This window comes from Macaca mulatta, chromosome 19 (assembly GCF_049350105.2).
Source record: "Macaca mulatta isolate MMU2019108-1 chromosome 19, T2T-MMU8v2.0, whole genome shotgun sequence".
In the NCBI taxonomy this organism is placed as follows: domain Eukaryota; kingdom Metazoa; phylum Chordata; class Mammalia; order Primates; family Cercopithecidae; genus Macaca; species Macaca mulatta.
Window position 1 is genome coordinate 7,303,250 of NC_133424.1, and position 14,319 is coordinate 7,317,568.

The 14,319-nt window shown below is 51.4% G+C and overlaps 2 protein-coding genes and 1 long non-coding RNA gene across 5 annotated transcripts in view; 1 reads left to right on the forward strand and 2 right to left on the reverse strand.

The window, feature by feature from the left end:
- On the reverse strand, positions 1 to 11,258 carry SLC25A41 (solute carrier family 25 member 41). Of its 3 annotated transcripts, XM_077979612.1 has the most exons (8): positions 7,522 to 7,798; positions 6,804 to 6,959; positions 5,269 to 5,366; positions 4,621 to 4,773; positions 4,339 to 4,446; positions 1,298 to 1,465; positions 1,066 to 1,213; positions 1 to 524 (listed from the first exon to the last, which is right to left on the reverse strand). In XM_077979612.1, exons 4-8 carry the CDS (start codon positions 4,720 to 4,722, stop codon positions 352 to 354), a joined length of 699 nt encoding a protein of 232 aa, XP_077835738.1. In that variant the 5' UTR covers positions 4,723 to 4,773; positions 5,269 to 5,366; positions 6,804 to 6,959; positions 7,522 to 7,798; the 3' UTR covers positions 1 to 351. The 3 variants fall into 3 exon arrangements, with proteins under 3 accessions (XP_077835738.1, XP_028695696.1, XP_001091089.2); XM_028839863.2 differs by lacking the exons at positions 5,269 to 5,366; positions 7,522 to 7,798 and adding an exon at positions 11,129 to 11,258; XM_001091089.5 differs by lacking the exon at positions 5,269 to 5,366 and having other exon boundaries at positions 7,522 to 7,859.
- Positions 4,392 to 7,400, forward strand: LOC144337038 (uncharacterized). Its single transcript, XR_013409634.1, has 3 exons — positions 4,392 to 4,529; positions 6,918 to 6,997; positions 7,263 to 7,400. It is a non-coding gene; the product is annotated as an uncharacterized LOC144337038 (long non-coding RNA).
- The window catches only part of SLC25A23 (solute carrier family 25 member 23), a 25,718-nt gene continuing 22,428 nt past the window's right edge, over positions 11,030 to 14,319 (reverse strand). Inside the window, exon 10 of the mRNA XM_015122625.3 lies at positions 11,030 to 11,417. Within this exon, the coding sequence (XP_014978111.1) occupies positions 11,269 to 11,417 (149 nt within the window). The 3' untranslated portion in view covers positions 11,030 to 11,268. The remainder of the gene's footprint in view (positions 11,418 to 14,319) is intronic.

The window sequence follows — 14,319 nt, forward strand, 5'->3', positions numbered from 1 at the left end:
TTCAACAAAAACCATCTCTTTATTCCTCGTTGTGTGACATGTTCACCATTTCGCCCTGGAGCCAGGACGACCCACAAGGAGCCAGACTGGAGTCCACGTTTCTTGTCTCAGGCTGCACCGTGGGGAGGGAGCCCCGGGAATCTTCTGACGCAGCATCACCCCCCACCCACCAACCCCAGCCTCAGGAATCTTCTGACCCAGCGCCCCACCCCCACCCCACCCCCAGCCTGCTTTTGCCACCAACAACTGCTCCAGGGCCTGAGCCTTGAGGCCTTGAGGGCTCTTTGAGGCCAGGGGTCATCAGGTCCTCCTGTCCCATTTCTGCCTAGGCTGTGTCGTCCAGCTCACAGCCTATACGCCCAGGGTTTTCTTCATGGCTTCGTACACCACATAGCTGATGCCACCTGCTGGTAAGACCTTCAGTAGCGTGGGGGTCATGCCTCGGTACAGCCCTAGCCAGCCCTGCTGGGCCAGGATCCGCTGGAGGACTCCGCGCATGGTGGGATTTGAGCCCTCCACGGTATCTGCAGGGACACAGACAAGATCAGAACTAGGCCAGAGATGACCCGGCCTCCTAGGAGTCTGGAATGTTGCAGACAGGTGCTGAAGCCACCGGTAGGGAGGGGCCCCAGGGGTCAGTAGGAAAGGAATTTCGAAGTCTTAGAGGAAATTGGTCAGTTTTAGGAAGAGTGGGGGAGTGTTTGAGTAGGAGTTTTCAGGATTAATTTTAGGAAATTTTCTTCGAGGGTGGCAGTGGGGATAGGATCTGGCTCTGTCACTCAGGCTGGAGTGCAGAGGCACGATCATAGCTCACTGCAGCCTCGATCTCCAGAGCTCAAGGGATCCTCCAGGCTCAGCCTCCCAAGTCGCTGGGACCACAGGTCTGTATCACCATGCCTGGCTACTTTATATGTATATATTGAGATGGAGTCTCAAAAGCCATCAAAAGTGGGCTGGGATCAGACATGGAGGGTGCCGGACTCAGTTTTGGGGAATGAGAAAATTAAGACAACCAGGGCCTTGCGGGGAATGGGCATGCGTGGTGGCCGCTGGGGGCAGGCTGACCTTGGGCCTGCATCCTGGTGCGCACCAGAGTCAGTGGGTAGCTGGCCATCTGGCCACAGGTCGTGGATAGCGTCACAGATGACAGACTGACCAGGCCACTGGGGTCCCCCATATCCCTGCCTGACTTCAGCCAGAAGCACTGGAGCATCTGCAAGAGAAGGGGGGCCAGGAGAAAGCTCACTAGCAGCCTGGGCTCCGGCCAGCCCTGCTACCCCCTCTGGAGGACCCATACCTCATAGACAGCCAGGTCGGTGCAGGCGTAGGGGATGATGCCGAGCATATTGGGCAGGTAGCCGCGGTAAAGGGCGCGGGTGCCCTCCCGCTGCAAGATCTGCCTGGCGCAGTCCAGCAGCCCCTTGTACTGGCCCGTCCGTCGCAAGGTCAGCCGTGTCTTCAGCACCTGGGGATGGCGGGGAACAAGGCAGCTCATTCAATTGAATCCTGTCAATGATTCTCAGGGGTAGCCATTGTCCCCACCCTACAAACAAGGAAAATGAGGCTCAGGAAGGCAAAGAGCTGGGTTTCAGACCCAGATCTGTCAGAGTCCCTGGGATGCTCTCTGAATTTTGAGTTCTGAAGCACAAATCCTGGCAAAGGCCAAGAGAGTGAGGGAAGAAGGCTCACGTCTGTCATCCCAGCCCTTTGGGAGGCTGAGGTGGGAGGATCGCTTGAGGCCAGGAGTTTGAGACCAGACTGGGCAACAAAGCGAGACCCCATCTCTACAAAAAAAAATCAATAAAATAAAAATAAGATATATATGGAAACATCAACATAGGAGAACGGCCTGGAAAATTGATTAAGAATAACAGGGAAGGGAGGCAAGAAAACATACCATCAAGCCTCGAAAATTGAAGACAGCTCGCAAAACTTTACGGCAAAAAGATCAAGCATTGGGGGGAAAGAAAGGGAGTGAATAAGTAGAGAACAGGGCCTTCCTAGGGCAGTGAAACTACTCCATAAGATACTACAATGGTGGATACAAGTCATTATACATTCCTCAAAAGCCACAGAACTGTTACTTTAAGAGTGAACCCTAGGTCGGGTGCGGTGGCTCACGCCTGTAATCCCAGCACTTCGAGAGGCCAAGACAGGTGGATCACTTGAGGTCAGGAGTTCGAGACCATCCTGGGCAACATGGTGAAACCCTGTCTCTACTAAAAATACAAAAATTAGCTGGGTGTGGTGGCAGGCACCTGTAATCCCAGCTCCTCGGGAGGCTGAGGCAGGAGAATCGCTTGAACCCGGGAACTGGAGGTTGCAGTGAGCAGTGAGTCAAGATCGCTCCACTGAAACTCCAGCCTGGGTGACAGAGTGAGACTCTCAAAAAAAAAAAAAAAAAAAAAAAAAAAAAAAAAAAAAAGGAAGGGTTCCTGATTCTCAGATGAGGAATGAAAATATATACGTCGGCCAGGCGCGGTGGCTCACGCCTGTAATCCCTGCACTTTGGGAGGCCGAGGCGGGCGGATCACGAGGTCAGGAGATCAAGACCATCCTGGCTAACACGGTGAAACCCCGTCTCTACTAAAATACAAAAAATTAGCCGGGCGCGGTGGCGGGCGCCTGTAGTCCCAGCTACTCGGGAGGCTGAGGCAGGAGAATGGCGTGAACCCGGGAGGCAGAGCTTGCAGTGAGCCGAGATGGTGCCACTGCACTCCAGCCTGGGCGACAGAGTGAAGACTCCGCCTCAAAAAAAAAAAAAAAAAAAGAAAATATATACGTCTACATATATATGGTATATATACATATTATATACATATTATATATGTTGCATATATTATATATAACATGCATATATATTATCTATTTTTATATTACATATTATATAATAAATGTAATTATATAATTACATACATTCAATTTATATATAATATATACATGTTATATGCACAATATATAACTAATATAATAAGTAATGTATATATGTGCATATTATATATAAAACATATATATATATTTTTGAGACAGGGTCTCCATCTGTCACTCAGGCTGGAGTGCAGTTGCGTGCCATCACAGCTCGCTGCAGCCTCCACCTTCTGGGCTCAAGTGATCCTCCCACCTCAGCCTTCTCAGTATCTGGGACTACAGGCGTACGCGCCACCACACCTGGCTGATTTTTTTTTTTTTCATTAGAGATGGGGTCTTGGTGTATTGCCCAGGCTGGTCTCAAACTCCTGGGCTCAAGCAAGCAGTCCTCCCTGCTCAGTCTCCCAAAGTGTTGGGATTACAGGCCTGAGCCATGGTGTCTGGCCTGAAAACGTTTTATATATACATACATACACACATATGTACATATACATATATAAATACATATGTATATATTGTATATATGTTATATATAATATATACATATATAAATTTAGAGAAAGGAAGAGGAGATTGGAGCGGAGGAGGAGAGAAAGAGGTAAAGGGGGAGGAGGGAGAGGAGGGAGAAAGGAGGAGGAGGGAGAAAGGAGGAAGGGAAGTGGAGGGAGAAAAGAGGAGGAGGACGAGGTGAAGGGGGAGAAGGGAGAATAGAGGAGGAGAAAGAGGAGAGGAGCAGGAAGGAGAAAGATGAGGGGAGGGGGAGGGAGAAAGGGGAGGAGGAGGAAAAGGTGAAAGGGAGGAGGGAGAGGGGAGAAAGGGAGGAGGAAGGGGAGGAGGGAGAAGTGGGAGAAAAGAAAGGAGGAGGGAAGGAGGAAGAGAGGAAGGAGGAGGGGAGGAGGAGGGAGAAAGGAGGAAGGGAGGAGTAGGGGAGGAGGAGGGAGAAAGGAGGAGGGGAGGAGGCGGGGAGGAGGAGGGAGAAAGGAGGAGGAGAGGAGGAGGGAGAAAGGAGAAAGGGAGAAAGGAGAAGGGGAGGAGGAGGAGAGAGAGAGAGGAGGTGGGGAGGAGGAGGGAGAAAGGAGGAGGGGAGGAGGAGGGAGAAAGGAGAGGGGAGGTGCAAGAAGAAAGGAGGAGGGAGAAAGGAGGGGAGGAGAAGGAGAAGAAAGTGAAGGGGAGGAGGAGGGAGAAAAGAGGAGGGGAGGAGGGAGAAAGGAGGAGGGGAGGAGGGAGAAAGGACGAGGGGAGGAGAGAGAAAGCAGGAGGGGAGGAGGAGGGAAAAAGGAGGAGGGGAGGACAAGGGGAGAAAGGAGGAGGAGGAAGAGGTGAAGGGGGAGGAGGGACAAGTGGGAGAAAAAAGGAGGAGAAAGGGGGAGGGGAGGAGGAGGGGAAAAAGGAGGAAGAGGAAGTAGCCCAGCAACGTGGGTAACTAATTTACACAGCGTTTCCTCACCTGTGGGGCAGATGTTCTCTTACCTCCATGGGGTTGATGAGGGTCTGGGAGATGGCCACAGCCAGGGAACCAGCGAGGAGACGCTCCTGGAAGGGCGGGGACCCATGTATTCCACAGAAGTAATTCTTGCACTGGGAGAGGAGAGAGGAGGAGAGAGAAGTCAGCCACCCTCCGACACAAAACCCACGCGGGGAAGAGGCCTGGGGTCTGCAGGGTGAGCGTGTGTCTTGAACAAGGGCCTGGAGTTTTGGGGTGTGGGAGGGGTTTGGGCTTGAGCTGGGGGAAGCAGACCCCTCATTCCCCACCTGCTCGAATACGGAGAACTTGATGGCATACTCGGGAGCAATCTTGAGCACGTTGATGCCGTTGCCCCGCCACAGGGAGCGGAAGCCTCCCTCCTGGACCATGCTCTGTAGCCCCCCCAGCAGGTTGGTGAAGGTCGTCTTGGAGGAGTAGACCTGGGTGGAGGGAGGACCCTGGAGGAGCCCCTCCTTACCTCTGTCTTGTCTCCATCCCCACCCCAAGCGCAGCCCCACCGGGAACTCCCCAGCCACCCAACCCCAACCCATCCCCATCCCATCCCCATTCCTTCTTCAGCCCCTTCCCCAGCCCCTTCCCCAGCCAGTTCTAGAATCGCACACAACACGGACCCAAAGCCAACATCGACCCACATTCCTGCCTCATCCCTCTTCTTCATCTTCTCCTCAGTTCTTTTCTCTTTCTTTCTTCCTTCCATCCTTTCCTTTCTTTCTCCCTTTCTCCTTCCTTCCTTCCCTCCTTCCTTCCTTCCTTCCGTCCTTCCTTCCTTCCTTCCTTCCTTCCTTCCTTCCGTCCTTCCTTCCTTCCTTGCTTCCGTCCGTCCTTCCTTCCTTCCTTCCTTCCTTCCTTCCTTCCTTCCTTCCTTCCTTCCTTATTTTATTTTATTTTATTTTATTTTTTTGACGGGGTCTCACTCTGTCGCCCAGGCTGGAGTGCAGTGGGGGGATCTCAGCTCATTGCAACCTCTGCTTCCCTGGTTCAGGCAATTCTCCTGCCTCAGCCTCCCGAGTAGCTGGGATTACAGGCTCACATCACCACACCTGGCTAATTTTTGTATTTTTAGTAGAGACGGGGGTTTGCCATGTTGGCCAGGCTGGTCTGGAACTCCTGACCTCAGGTGATCCGCCCACCTTGGCCTCCCAAATTGCTGGGATTACAGGCGTCAGCCACCATGTCTGGCCTTGTTTTTCTTTTCTTTCTTGTTTTTTTTGTTTGTTTATGTTTTTGAGACAGGGTCTTGTTCTGTTGCCCAGGCTGGAATGCAGTGATGCAATCACAGCTCACTGCAGCCTGAGACTCCTGGGTTCAAGTGATCCTCCCACCTCAGCCTCCCAAGTAGCTGGGACTACAGGTGCATGCTACCATGGCAGGCTAATTTTGTAAAATGTTTTGTATAGATGGGGTCTTACTAGGTTGCCCAGGCTGGTCTCAAACTCTCGGGCTCAAGCGATCTTCCCACTTTGGCCTCCCAAAGTGCTAAGATTATTATAGGTGTGAGTCACCATGCCCAACTCCTTTTTAAATTTTTATTTATTTAATTAATTTATTATCATTTTGTAGAGATGTGGTCTCACTATACTGCCCAGCTGGTCTCAAACTCCTAAGCTCAAGCAACCCTCCCTCCTTGGCCTCCCAAAGTGTTAGGATTATATACGTGAGCCACTGCACCCATTTATTTTTTTAGTCAGGGATCTCGCTCTGTCACCCCGGCTAGAGTTTGGGGCCTGATCATGGCTCACTGCAGCCTCCAACTCCTGGGCTCAAGCGATCCTCCTGCCTCAACCTCCCGAGCAGCTGAGACTATAGGTGTGAGATATCCTGCTTGAGATAGCTCCAGTCCTACGCTGCCTTTTTCTTTTTTGAGACAGAGTCTCACTCTGTTGCCCATGCTGGAGTGCAGTGGCGCGATCTCAGCTCACCACAATCTCCATCTCCTGGGTTCAAGCAATTCTCCTGCCTTAGCCTCCTGTGTAGCTGGGACTACAGGCACATGCCACCACGCCCGGCTAATTTTTTTGTATTTAGTAGAGACAGGGTTTCGCCATGTTGGCCAGGCTGGTCTCAAACTCCTGACCTCAGGTGATCTGCCTCCCCTGGGCCTCCCAAAGTGCTGGCATTAGAGGCATGAGCCACCACGCCTGGCCCCTACCCTGTTTTAAACTCATCCAAAGACCCCACCCCCAATTCCCTGACCTCCAACCCCTACCTTGGCCCAGCGTTGGCCCCTGTCCCTGGTTAGTTCTCTCAACTCCTCTAACTCGACTCCAAGCCAGGTCCACACCAGCTCCATCACCACCCACAACCTCAATCTCAACCAGTCCAGGAGAGCCCAACTCCAACCAGCACTCCCATCCTGAACTCCATCTACGTCAACTCTATCTGTTCTCACCCCATGTTCTCCCCAGTGGCTCCAGCACTGTGTCCCGTCCTCCCTCCAACCCATACACACCTGCATGTACACTTTGGCTCTGTCCAGAGGTGCCGTGCCTGTGCGAGACACCGCCCCAGCCATTGCTCCTGAGACCAGAAACTTCCACAAGGCCCCCTCGTTATCTACTTCCAGGACTTCCACAGGGACCATCAGCTGCTCTCCTGTGTCCAGCACCTGCAGGGAAGACCCGGCCCTCCCTCATCCTCAGCCAGGTTGGGGCACCTTCCCCAGACACACGTCTAGGGCACCCTCCTGGTGAAAGACCCACCAGGTTCCCCTGAGTCTGCATTTTTTTTTTTTTTTGAGACGGAGTCTTGCTCTGCTGCCCAGGTTGCAGTGCATTGGCATGATCTCAGCTCCTTGCAGCCTCCACCTCCCAGGTTCAAGCAATTCCTGCCTCAGCCTCCTGAGTAGCTGGGATTATAGGTGTGCACCACCACACCTGACTGATTTTTGTATATATATATTTTTTATTAGAGACAGGTTTCACTATGTTGGCCAGGCTGGTCTCTAACTCTTGACCTCAAGTGATTCGCCCACCTCTGCCTCCCAAAGTGCTGGGATTACATGCGTGAGTCATTGCGCCCTGCCTCCCTGCCTCCCTGCCCTGCCCTGTTTCAAGGTGGAATTCTAGGTCTGCTAGCAGGGGAGTGGGCCCATAGAGAGTGGGGGTAGCCTGGCCTCTCCCTGCAGTCCCGACCAGAGGCGCTCGGACACCGGTGTTTCCTGAACTCACCTGCTGTGACGGGAGATGGTCAAGGTTGTTGTCATGCATGTGTCCAAACACGTATCCATACACGTGTGTACAGCCAGGGTTCCAGGATGGGGGTGGGGGTGGAGGTGGCGGGGGAGGCGGGGCTTTGATGAGTAAGTTCTTGACCCTCCTAAAGAGCGTCTGGATCCTAGAGCAAGGGTTCTGAGGTTCTCCAGGCTGAGCGCCCATGGAGGAAGTTAGGACACCTGGCTTCAAATCTCTAAGCAGTAGTTTGCCGCTCCAGCTACCATGCGGGAGTGTCTAGTGGGAGGGTTGTGTGGGGGACCAAGAGGGGGATGAAGTCACAACCGCCCCTGTGACCTCGCTGGATGTGGTGGGCAGCTTGATGGCCCCTTTCCCCCAAATGTCCACCTCCTGATCCTCCCAACCAATAAATGTGTTATCATTATAAATTGAATTGTGTCCCATCAAAATTATTATTTTTATTTATTTATTTATTTATTTGAGACGGAGTCTCACTGTGTCGCCCAGGCTGGAGTGCAGTGGCTTGATCTCGGCTCATTGCAAGCTCCGCCTCCCAGGTTCACAACATTCTCATGCCTCAGACTCCTGAGTAACTGGGACTACGGGCGCCTGTCGCCACGCCCAGCTAATTTTTTAAATTTGTAGTAGAGACGGTGTTTCACCGTGTTAGCCAGGATGGTCTCGATCTCCTGATCTCGTGATCCGCCCGCCTCGGCCTCCCAAAGTGCTGGGATTACAGGTGTGAGCCACCGCGCTCGACCCCAAAATTATTATTATTACTGTTGTTGTTGTTTTGATACGGAATCTTGCTCTGTCGCCCAGACTGGTGTGCAGTGACTGGATCTTGGCTCACTGCAACCTCTGCCTCCTGGGTTCAAGTGATTCTCGTGTCTCAGCCTCCCAAGTAGCTGGAATTACCAGCATCTGCCACCACACCTGGATAATTTTTGTAATTTTAGTAGAGATGGGGTTTCGCCATGTTGGCCAGGCTAGTCTTGAATTTCTGACCTCAAGTGATCCACCTGCCTCAGCCTCCCAAAGTGTTGGGGTTATAGGCGTGAGCCAGCACGCCCAGCTCAAAATTAATTTTTTGTTAATTTTTTTTTCAGGGAAGGGGTCTTTCTCTATTGTCCAGGCTGGGCTGGAGTGCAGGGGTGCAATCATGGCTCACTGCAGCTTCAATCTCCTGGGCTCAAGTGATTCTCCCACCTCAGCCTCCTGAGTGGCTGGGACTACACAAGCACACGCCACCAGCCTGGCTACTTTTGGTTTTCGTTTCTGTAGGGGGTCTTGCTATGTTGCCCAGGCTGGTCTTGAACTCCTGGCCTCAAGTGATCCTCCTGCCTCATCCAAAGTGTTGGGATTATAGGCATGAGACACCACACTGGGCCCTATCAAAACTCTTTATGTTGAAGCCCTGTCTCCCAGTGGGCTGGAATTTGGAGGTAGGGCCTTTGGGAGCTCATTAGGGTTAGATGAACTCATAACGATGGCCCCTGCAAGATGGAATTAGTTCCATAAGAAATAGACAAACCTGAGCTCTTTCTCTCTCATTTTACCATAGGAGTACACAGCAAGAAGGCATGGTAGGAAGAAATCCCTCAGCAGGAACTGAGCTAGCCAGTCACCTTATCCTTGGATTTCCCAGCCTCCAGAAATAAATGTCTGCAGTTTAAGATCCCACTCTGTAGTGTTTCCTTATAGCAGCCTGGGCTGACTTACATTTGTTACATGGCAAAGGGGAATTAAGTTTGCAGATACAATTGAGGTTGCTAGGCCAGATGTGCTGGCTCGTGCCTGTAATCCCAGCACATTGGGAAGCTGAGGCCGGTGGATCATCTGAGGTTAGGAGTTCGAGACCAGCCTGACCAACATGATGAAACCCAGTCTCTCCTAAAAATACAAAAATTAGCCAGGCTTGATGGCGGGCCCCTGTAATCTCAGCTACTCTGGAGGCTGAGACAGGAGAATTGCTTGAACCCAGGAGATGGAGGTTGCAGTGAGCCGAGATTGGGCCATTGCACTCCAGCCTGGGCAATAGAGCAAGACCCCATCTCAAACAAACAAACAATGACAACAACAACAACAACAAAAAAAACCTTGCTAGGCTGGGCGCAGTGGCTCACGCCTATAATACCAGCACTTTGGGAGGTTGAGGCAGGTGGATCACATGAGCCCAGGAGTTCGAGACCGGCCTGGGCAACGTGGCCAGACTCCTGTCTCTATAAAAAATACAAAAATTAGCTGGGCATGGTGGTCCATGCCTGTAGTCCCAGCTACCGAGGAGGCTGACACCTCAGGATTGCTTGAGCCTGGGAGGTGGAGGCTGCAGTGAGCTGAGATCTTGCCACTGAACCCCAGCCTGGGTGACAGAGCGAGAACCCTGTCTCCAAAAAAAGAAATGAATTAAGGTTGCTAAACAGCTGATGGGAAGATGGTCTCACTCTGTCACCCAGGCTGGAGTACAGTGGCACAATTAAGATCAATCCCCTTGACCTCTCTGCTCAGGTGGTTCTCCCACCTCAGCCACCTGAGTGGCTAGGAACACAGGCGCGGACACCATACCCGGCTAATTTTTTTTTTTTTTTTTTGAGACAGAGTCTCGCTGTGTCACCCAGGCTGGACCCAGGCTGGAGTGCAGTGGCGCGATCTCGGCTCACTGCAAGCTCCGTTTCCCAGGTTCACGCCATTCTTCCGCCTCAGCCTCCAGAGTAGCTGGGACTACAGGCGCCCACCACCACGCCTGGCTAATTTTTTGTATTTTTAGTAGAGATGGGGGTTTCACCATGTTAGGCAGGATGGTCTCGATCTCCTGACCTCGTGATCCGCCCACCTCGGCCTCCCAAAGTGACGCCCGGCTAATTTTTAAAAATTATTTTTGGCTGGGTGTGGTGGCTCACACCTGTAATTCCAGCACTTTGGGAGGCCAAGGTAGGTGGATCACCTGAGGTCAGGAGTTTGAGACCAGCCTGGCCAACATGATAAAACCCCGTGTCTACTAAAAATGACAAAAATTAGCTGAGTGTGGTGGTGCACGCCTGTAATCCCAGCTACTTAGGAGGCTGAGGCAGGAGGATCACTTGAGTCCAGGAATTCAAGACCAGCCTGGGCAGCAAAGCAAGAAATTTTTCTACAGAAAATTTAAAAAATTAGCCAGGTGTGGTCCTATGCACCTGTAGTCCCAGCTACGCGGGAGGCTGAAGGGGGAGGCTCCCTTGAGCACAAGAATTAGAGGCTGCAGTGAGCTATGATTGTGCCACTACACTCCAGCCTGGGTGACAGAGTAAGATCCAGTCTCTAAAAAAAAAAAAGTAGTCAGGCATGGTGGTGTGCGCTTGTGGTCCCAGCTACTCCGGAGGCTGAGGTGGCAGGATCGCCTGAGGCTGGGAGTTTGAAGCTGCAGTGAGCCATGACTGCACCCCTGCACTCCAGCCTGGGGAGGGGACAGAGTGAGATCCTGTTTCAAAAACCAAAACCAAAACCAAAAAAATGTGACAAAATCATATACATGCAGGTGCATATATATTAGCCAGCTATTGCTATGGGACGAATTACCCCCCACCAAAGCTTGGCAGCTTAACACAACAAACGTTTATCATCTCACCCATGTTCTGAGCATTAGGAACTCAGGAGCTGCTGAGCCAGCTGTTCCTGTGGTTCAGTGTTTGAAGTATAAGAGTCTAAGATTCAGGATTCAGGTACTGGGATCCAGTTATTCTGGTGGAGGGATCCCCAAAGCTTGGACTATCCAGGGCATGCAACTGGTAGAATTGCAGTGAGATGTTGGCCAGGACAGCAAGATCCTCTTCCAAGTTCAGTTACATGGCTATTGGCTGAGTTCCTCACCACATGGTCCTCTCCATAAGGCTGCTCATGGCATGACCACCGGCTTCCTTCAGAGCAAATGTTATGAGAAAGGGAGAGAGAGCAAGAGAGAGCATATAACCAATAACCAAGATGGTAGCTACAGTGTCTTTTTTTTTTTTCTTTCTTTGAGACGTAGTTTCCCTCTTTCGCCCAGGCTAGAGTACAGTGGCGCAATCTCGGCTGACTGCAACCTCTGCCACCCGGGTTCAAGCAATTCTCCTGCCTCAGCCTCCTGAGTAGCTGGGATTATAGGTGCCCGCCACCACGCCTGGCTAATTTTTGTATTTTTAGTAGAGACAGGGTTTTGCAATATTGGCCAGGCTGGTCTCGAACTTCTGACCTCAGGTGGTTCACCCGCCTCAGCCTCCCAAAATGCTAGGATTATAGGCATGAGCCAGCACCCAGACTTTTTTTTCATTTTTTTGAGATGGAATCTCACTCTGTCGCCCAGGCTGGAGTGCAGTGGTGCAATCTTGGCTCACAGAAACCTCCGCCTCCCGGGTTCAAGTGATTCTCCTGCCTCAGCCTCCTGAGCAGCTGGGATTACAGGCATGTGACACCACGCCCGGCTAATTTTTCTATTTTTAGTAGAGATGGGGTTTCACCATGTTGCCCAGGCTGGTCTGGAACTCCTGACCTCAAGTGATCTGCCCGCCTTGGCCTCCCAAAGTGTTGCGGTTACAGGCATGAGCCACCGTGCCTGGCCTACAGTGTCTTTTATAACAGAATCTTGGAAGTGATATAGGATCATTTTTATTGTATTCTCTTAGTCAGAGAAGCCCACCCTGGTACAACATGAGAGGGGCTACACAAAAGTGTGAATTCTATTAAAAACATTTTTTTAACACCTCTACTGGCAGGAAGAGAGTGTGAATTCTTTTTTAATTTGAGACGGATCTTGGCTCTCTGCAACCTCTGCCTCCTGGGTTCAAGCGATTCTCCTGCCTCAGCTTCCCTAGTAGCTGGGATTACAGGCGTGCTCCACCACACCCAGCTAGTTTTAATATTTTTAGTAGAAACAGGGTTTTGCCATGTTTCCCAGGCTGGTCTCAAACTCCTGGGATCAAGTGACCTTGAACTCCTGAGCTCAAGTCATCCTCCCATCTCAGCCTCCTGAGCCGCTGGAACTACAGGTGTATGCCATCATGCCCAGCTAATTGAAAATTTTTTTGCAGAAATGGGGTCTCACTGTGTTGCCCAGGCTGGTCTCAAACTTCTGGTCTCAAGCGATCGTCCTGCCCCGACCTCCCAAAGTGCTGGGTTTACAGGCATGAGCCTGAATTTTCTATTTTTTTCTACAGTGAATTTGAATTACTCGTTTTGGGTTGAACTGTGTCCCCTAAAAAGATGTGTTCAAGCCCTAACCCCTGTAACCTGCGAATGTGACCTTATTTGGAAATAGGGTCTTTGCAGATATAATCGAGTTAAAATGAGGTCACACTGCATTGGAGGGGTGTCCTAATCTGATGACTGCTGTCCTTCAAGACATGGAATCGGCCGGGCACGGTGGCTCATGGCTGTAATCCCAGCACTTCGGGAGGCCGAGGCGGGCGGATCACGAGATCAGGAGATCAAGACCATCCTGGCTAACATGGTGAAACCCCGTCTCTACTAAAAATACAAAAAAAAAAAAAAAAAAATAGCCGGGCGTGGTGGTGGGCACCTGTAGTCCCAGCTACTGAGGAGGCTGAAGAAGGAGAATGGTGTGAACCCAAGAGGTAGAACTTGCAGTGAGCTGAGATCGCGCCACTGCACTCCAGCCTGGGCGACAGAGCAAGACTCCATCTCAAAAAAAAAAAAAAAAAAGATACGGAATTTGCACTTTGGGAGGCCGAGGCGGGTGGATCACTTGAGGTCAGGAGTTTGAGACCAGCCTGGCCAACATAGCGAAACCTGTCTCTACTAAAAATACAAAAATTAGCCAGGTGTGGTGGTGTGCACCTGTAATCCCAGCTATTCTGGAGGTTGAGGCATGAGGGTCACTTGAATCCAGGAGGCAGAGGTTGTAGTGATCCGAGATCACATCATCATCGCACTCCAGCCTGGGCAACAGAGCAAAACTCTGTCTCAGAAAAGGGGGCCGGGTGCGGTGGCTCACGCCTGTAATCCCAGCACTTTGGGAGGCTGAGGTGGGTGGATCACAAGGTCAGGAGATCGAGACCATCCTGGTCAACACGGTGAAACCCCATCTCTACTAAAAAAAAATACAAAAAATTAGCCGGGCGTGGTGGCGGGCGCCTGTAGTCTCAGCTACTCGGGAGGCTGAGGCAGGAGAATGGCGTGAACCTGGGAGGTGGAGCTTGCAGTGAGTGAGATCGCGCCACTGCACTCCGGCCTGGGCGACAGAGCGAGACTCTGTCTCAAAAAAAAAAAAAAAAAAAGAAAAAGGATGGAAATTTGGGCAGAGAGACACAGACACACAGAAGGCAGCATACAGCATGAGGATAGGCAGGCAATGGAGTGATGGATCCATCATAAGCCAAGGAATACCAAGGACCAAGTGCGATGGCTCACACCTATAATCCTATCACTCTGGGAGGCTGAAGGTTGACGAATTGCTTGACCCCACAAGTTCAAGATGGGCCTGGGTAACGTGATGATATCCTATTTCCACAAAAAAGAAGTAATAATAATTAGGCCAGGCACGGTGGCTCACACCTTGAATCCCAGCACTTTGGGAGGCTGAGGTGGGCAGATCACCTGAGGTCAGGAGTTCGAGACCAGCCTGGCCAACATGAGAAAACCTGGTCTCTACTAAAAATACAAAAATTAGCTGGGTGTGGTGGTGCACGCCTGTAATACCAGCTATTCTGGAGGCTGAGGCAGGAGAATCGCTTGAACTCGGGAGGCAGAGGTTGCAGTGAGCCGAAAGCAAGCCACCGTACTCCAGCCTGGGAAACAAGAGCGAGACTCCGTCTCAAAAAAAAA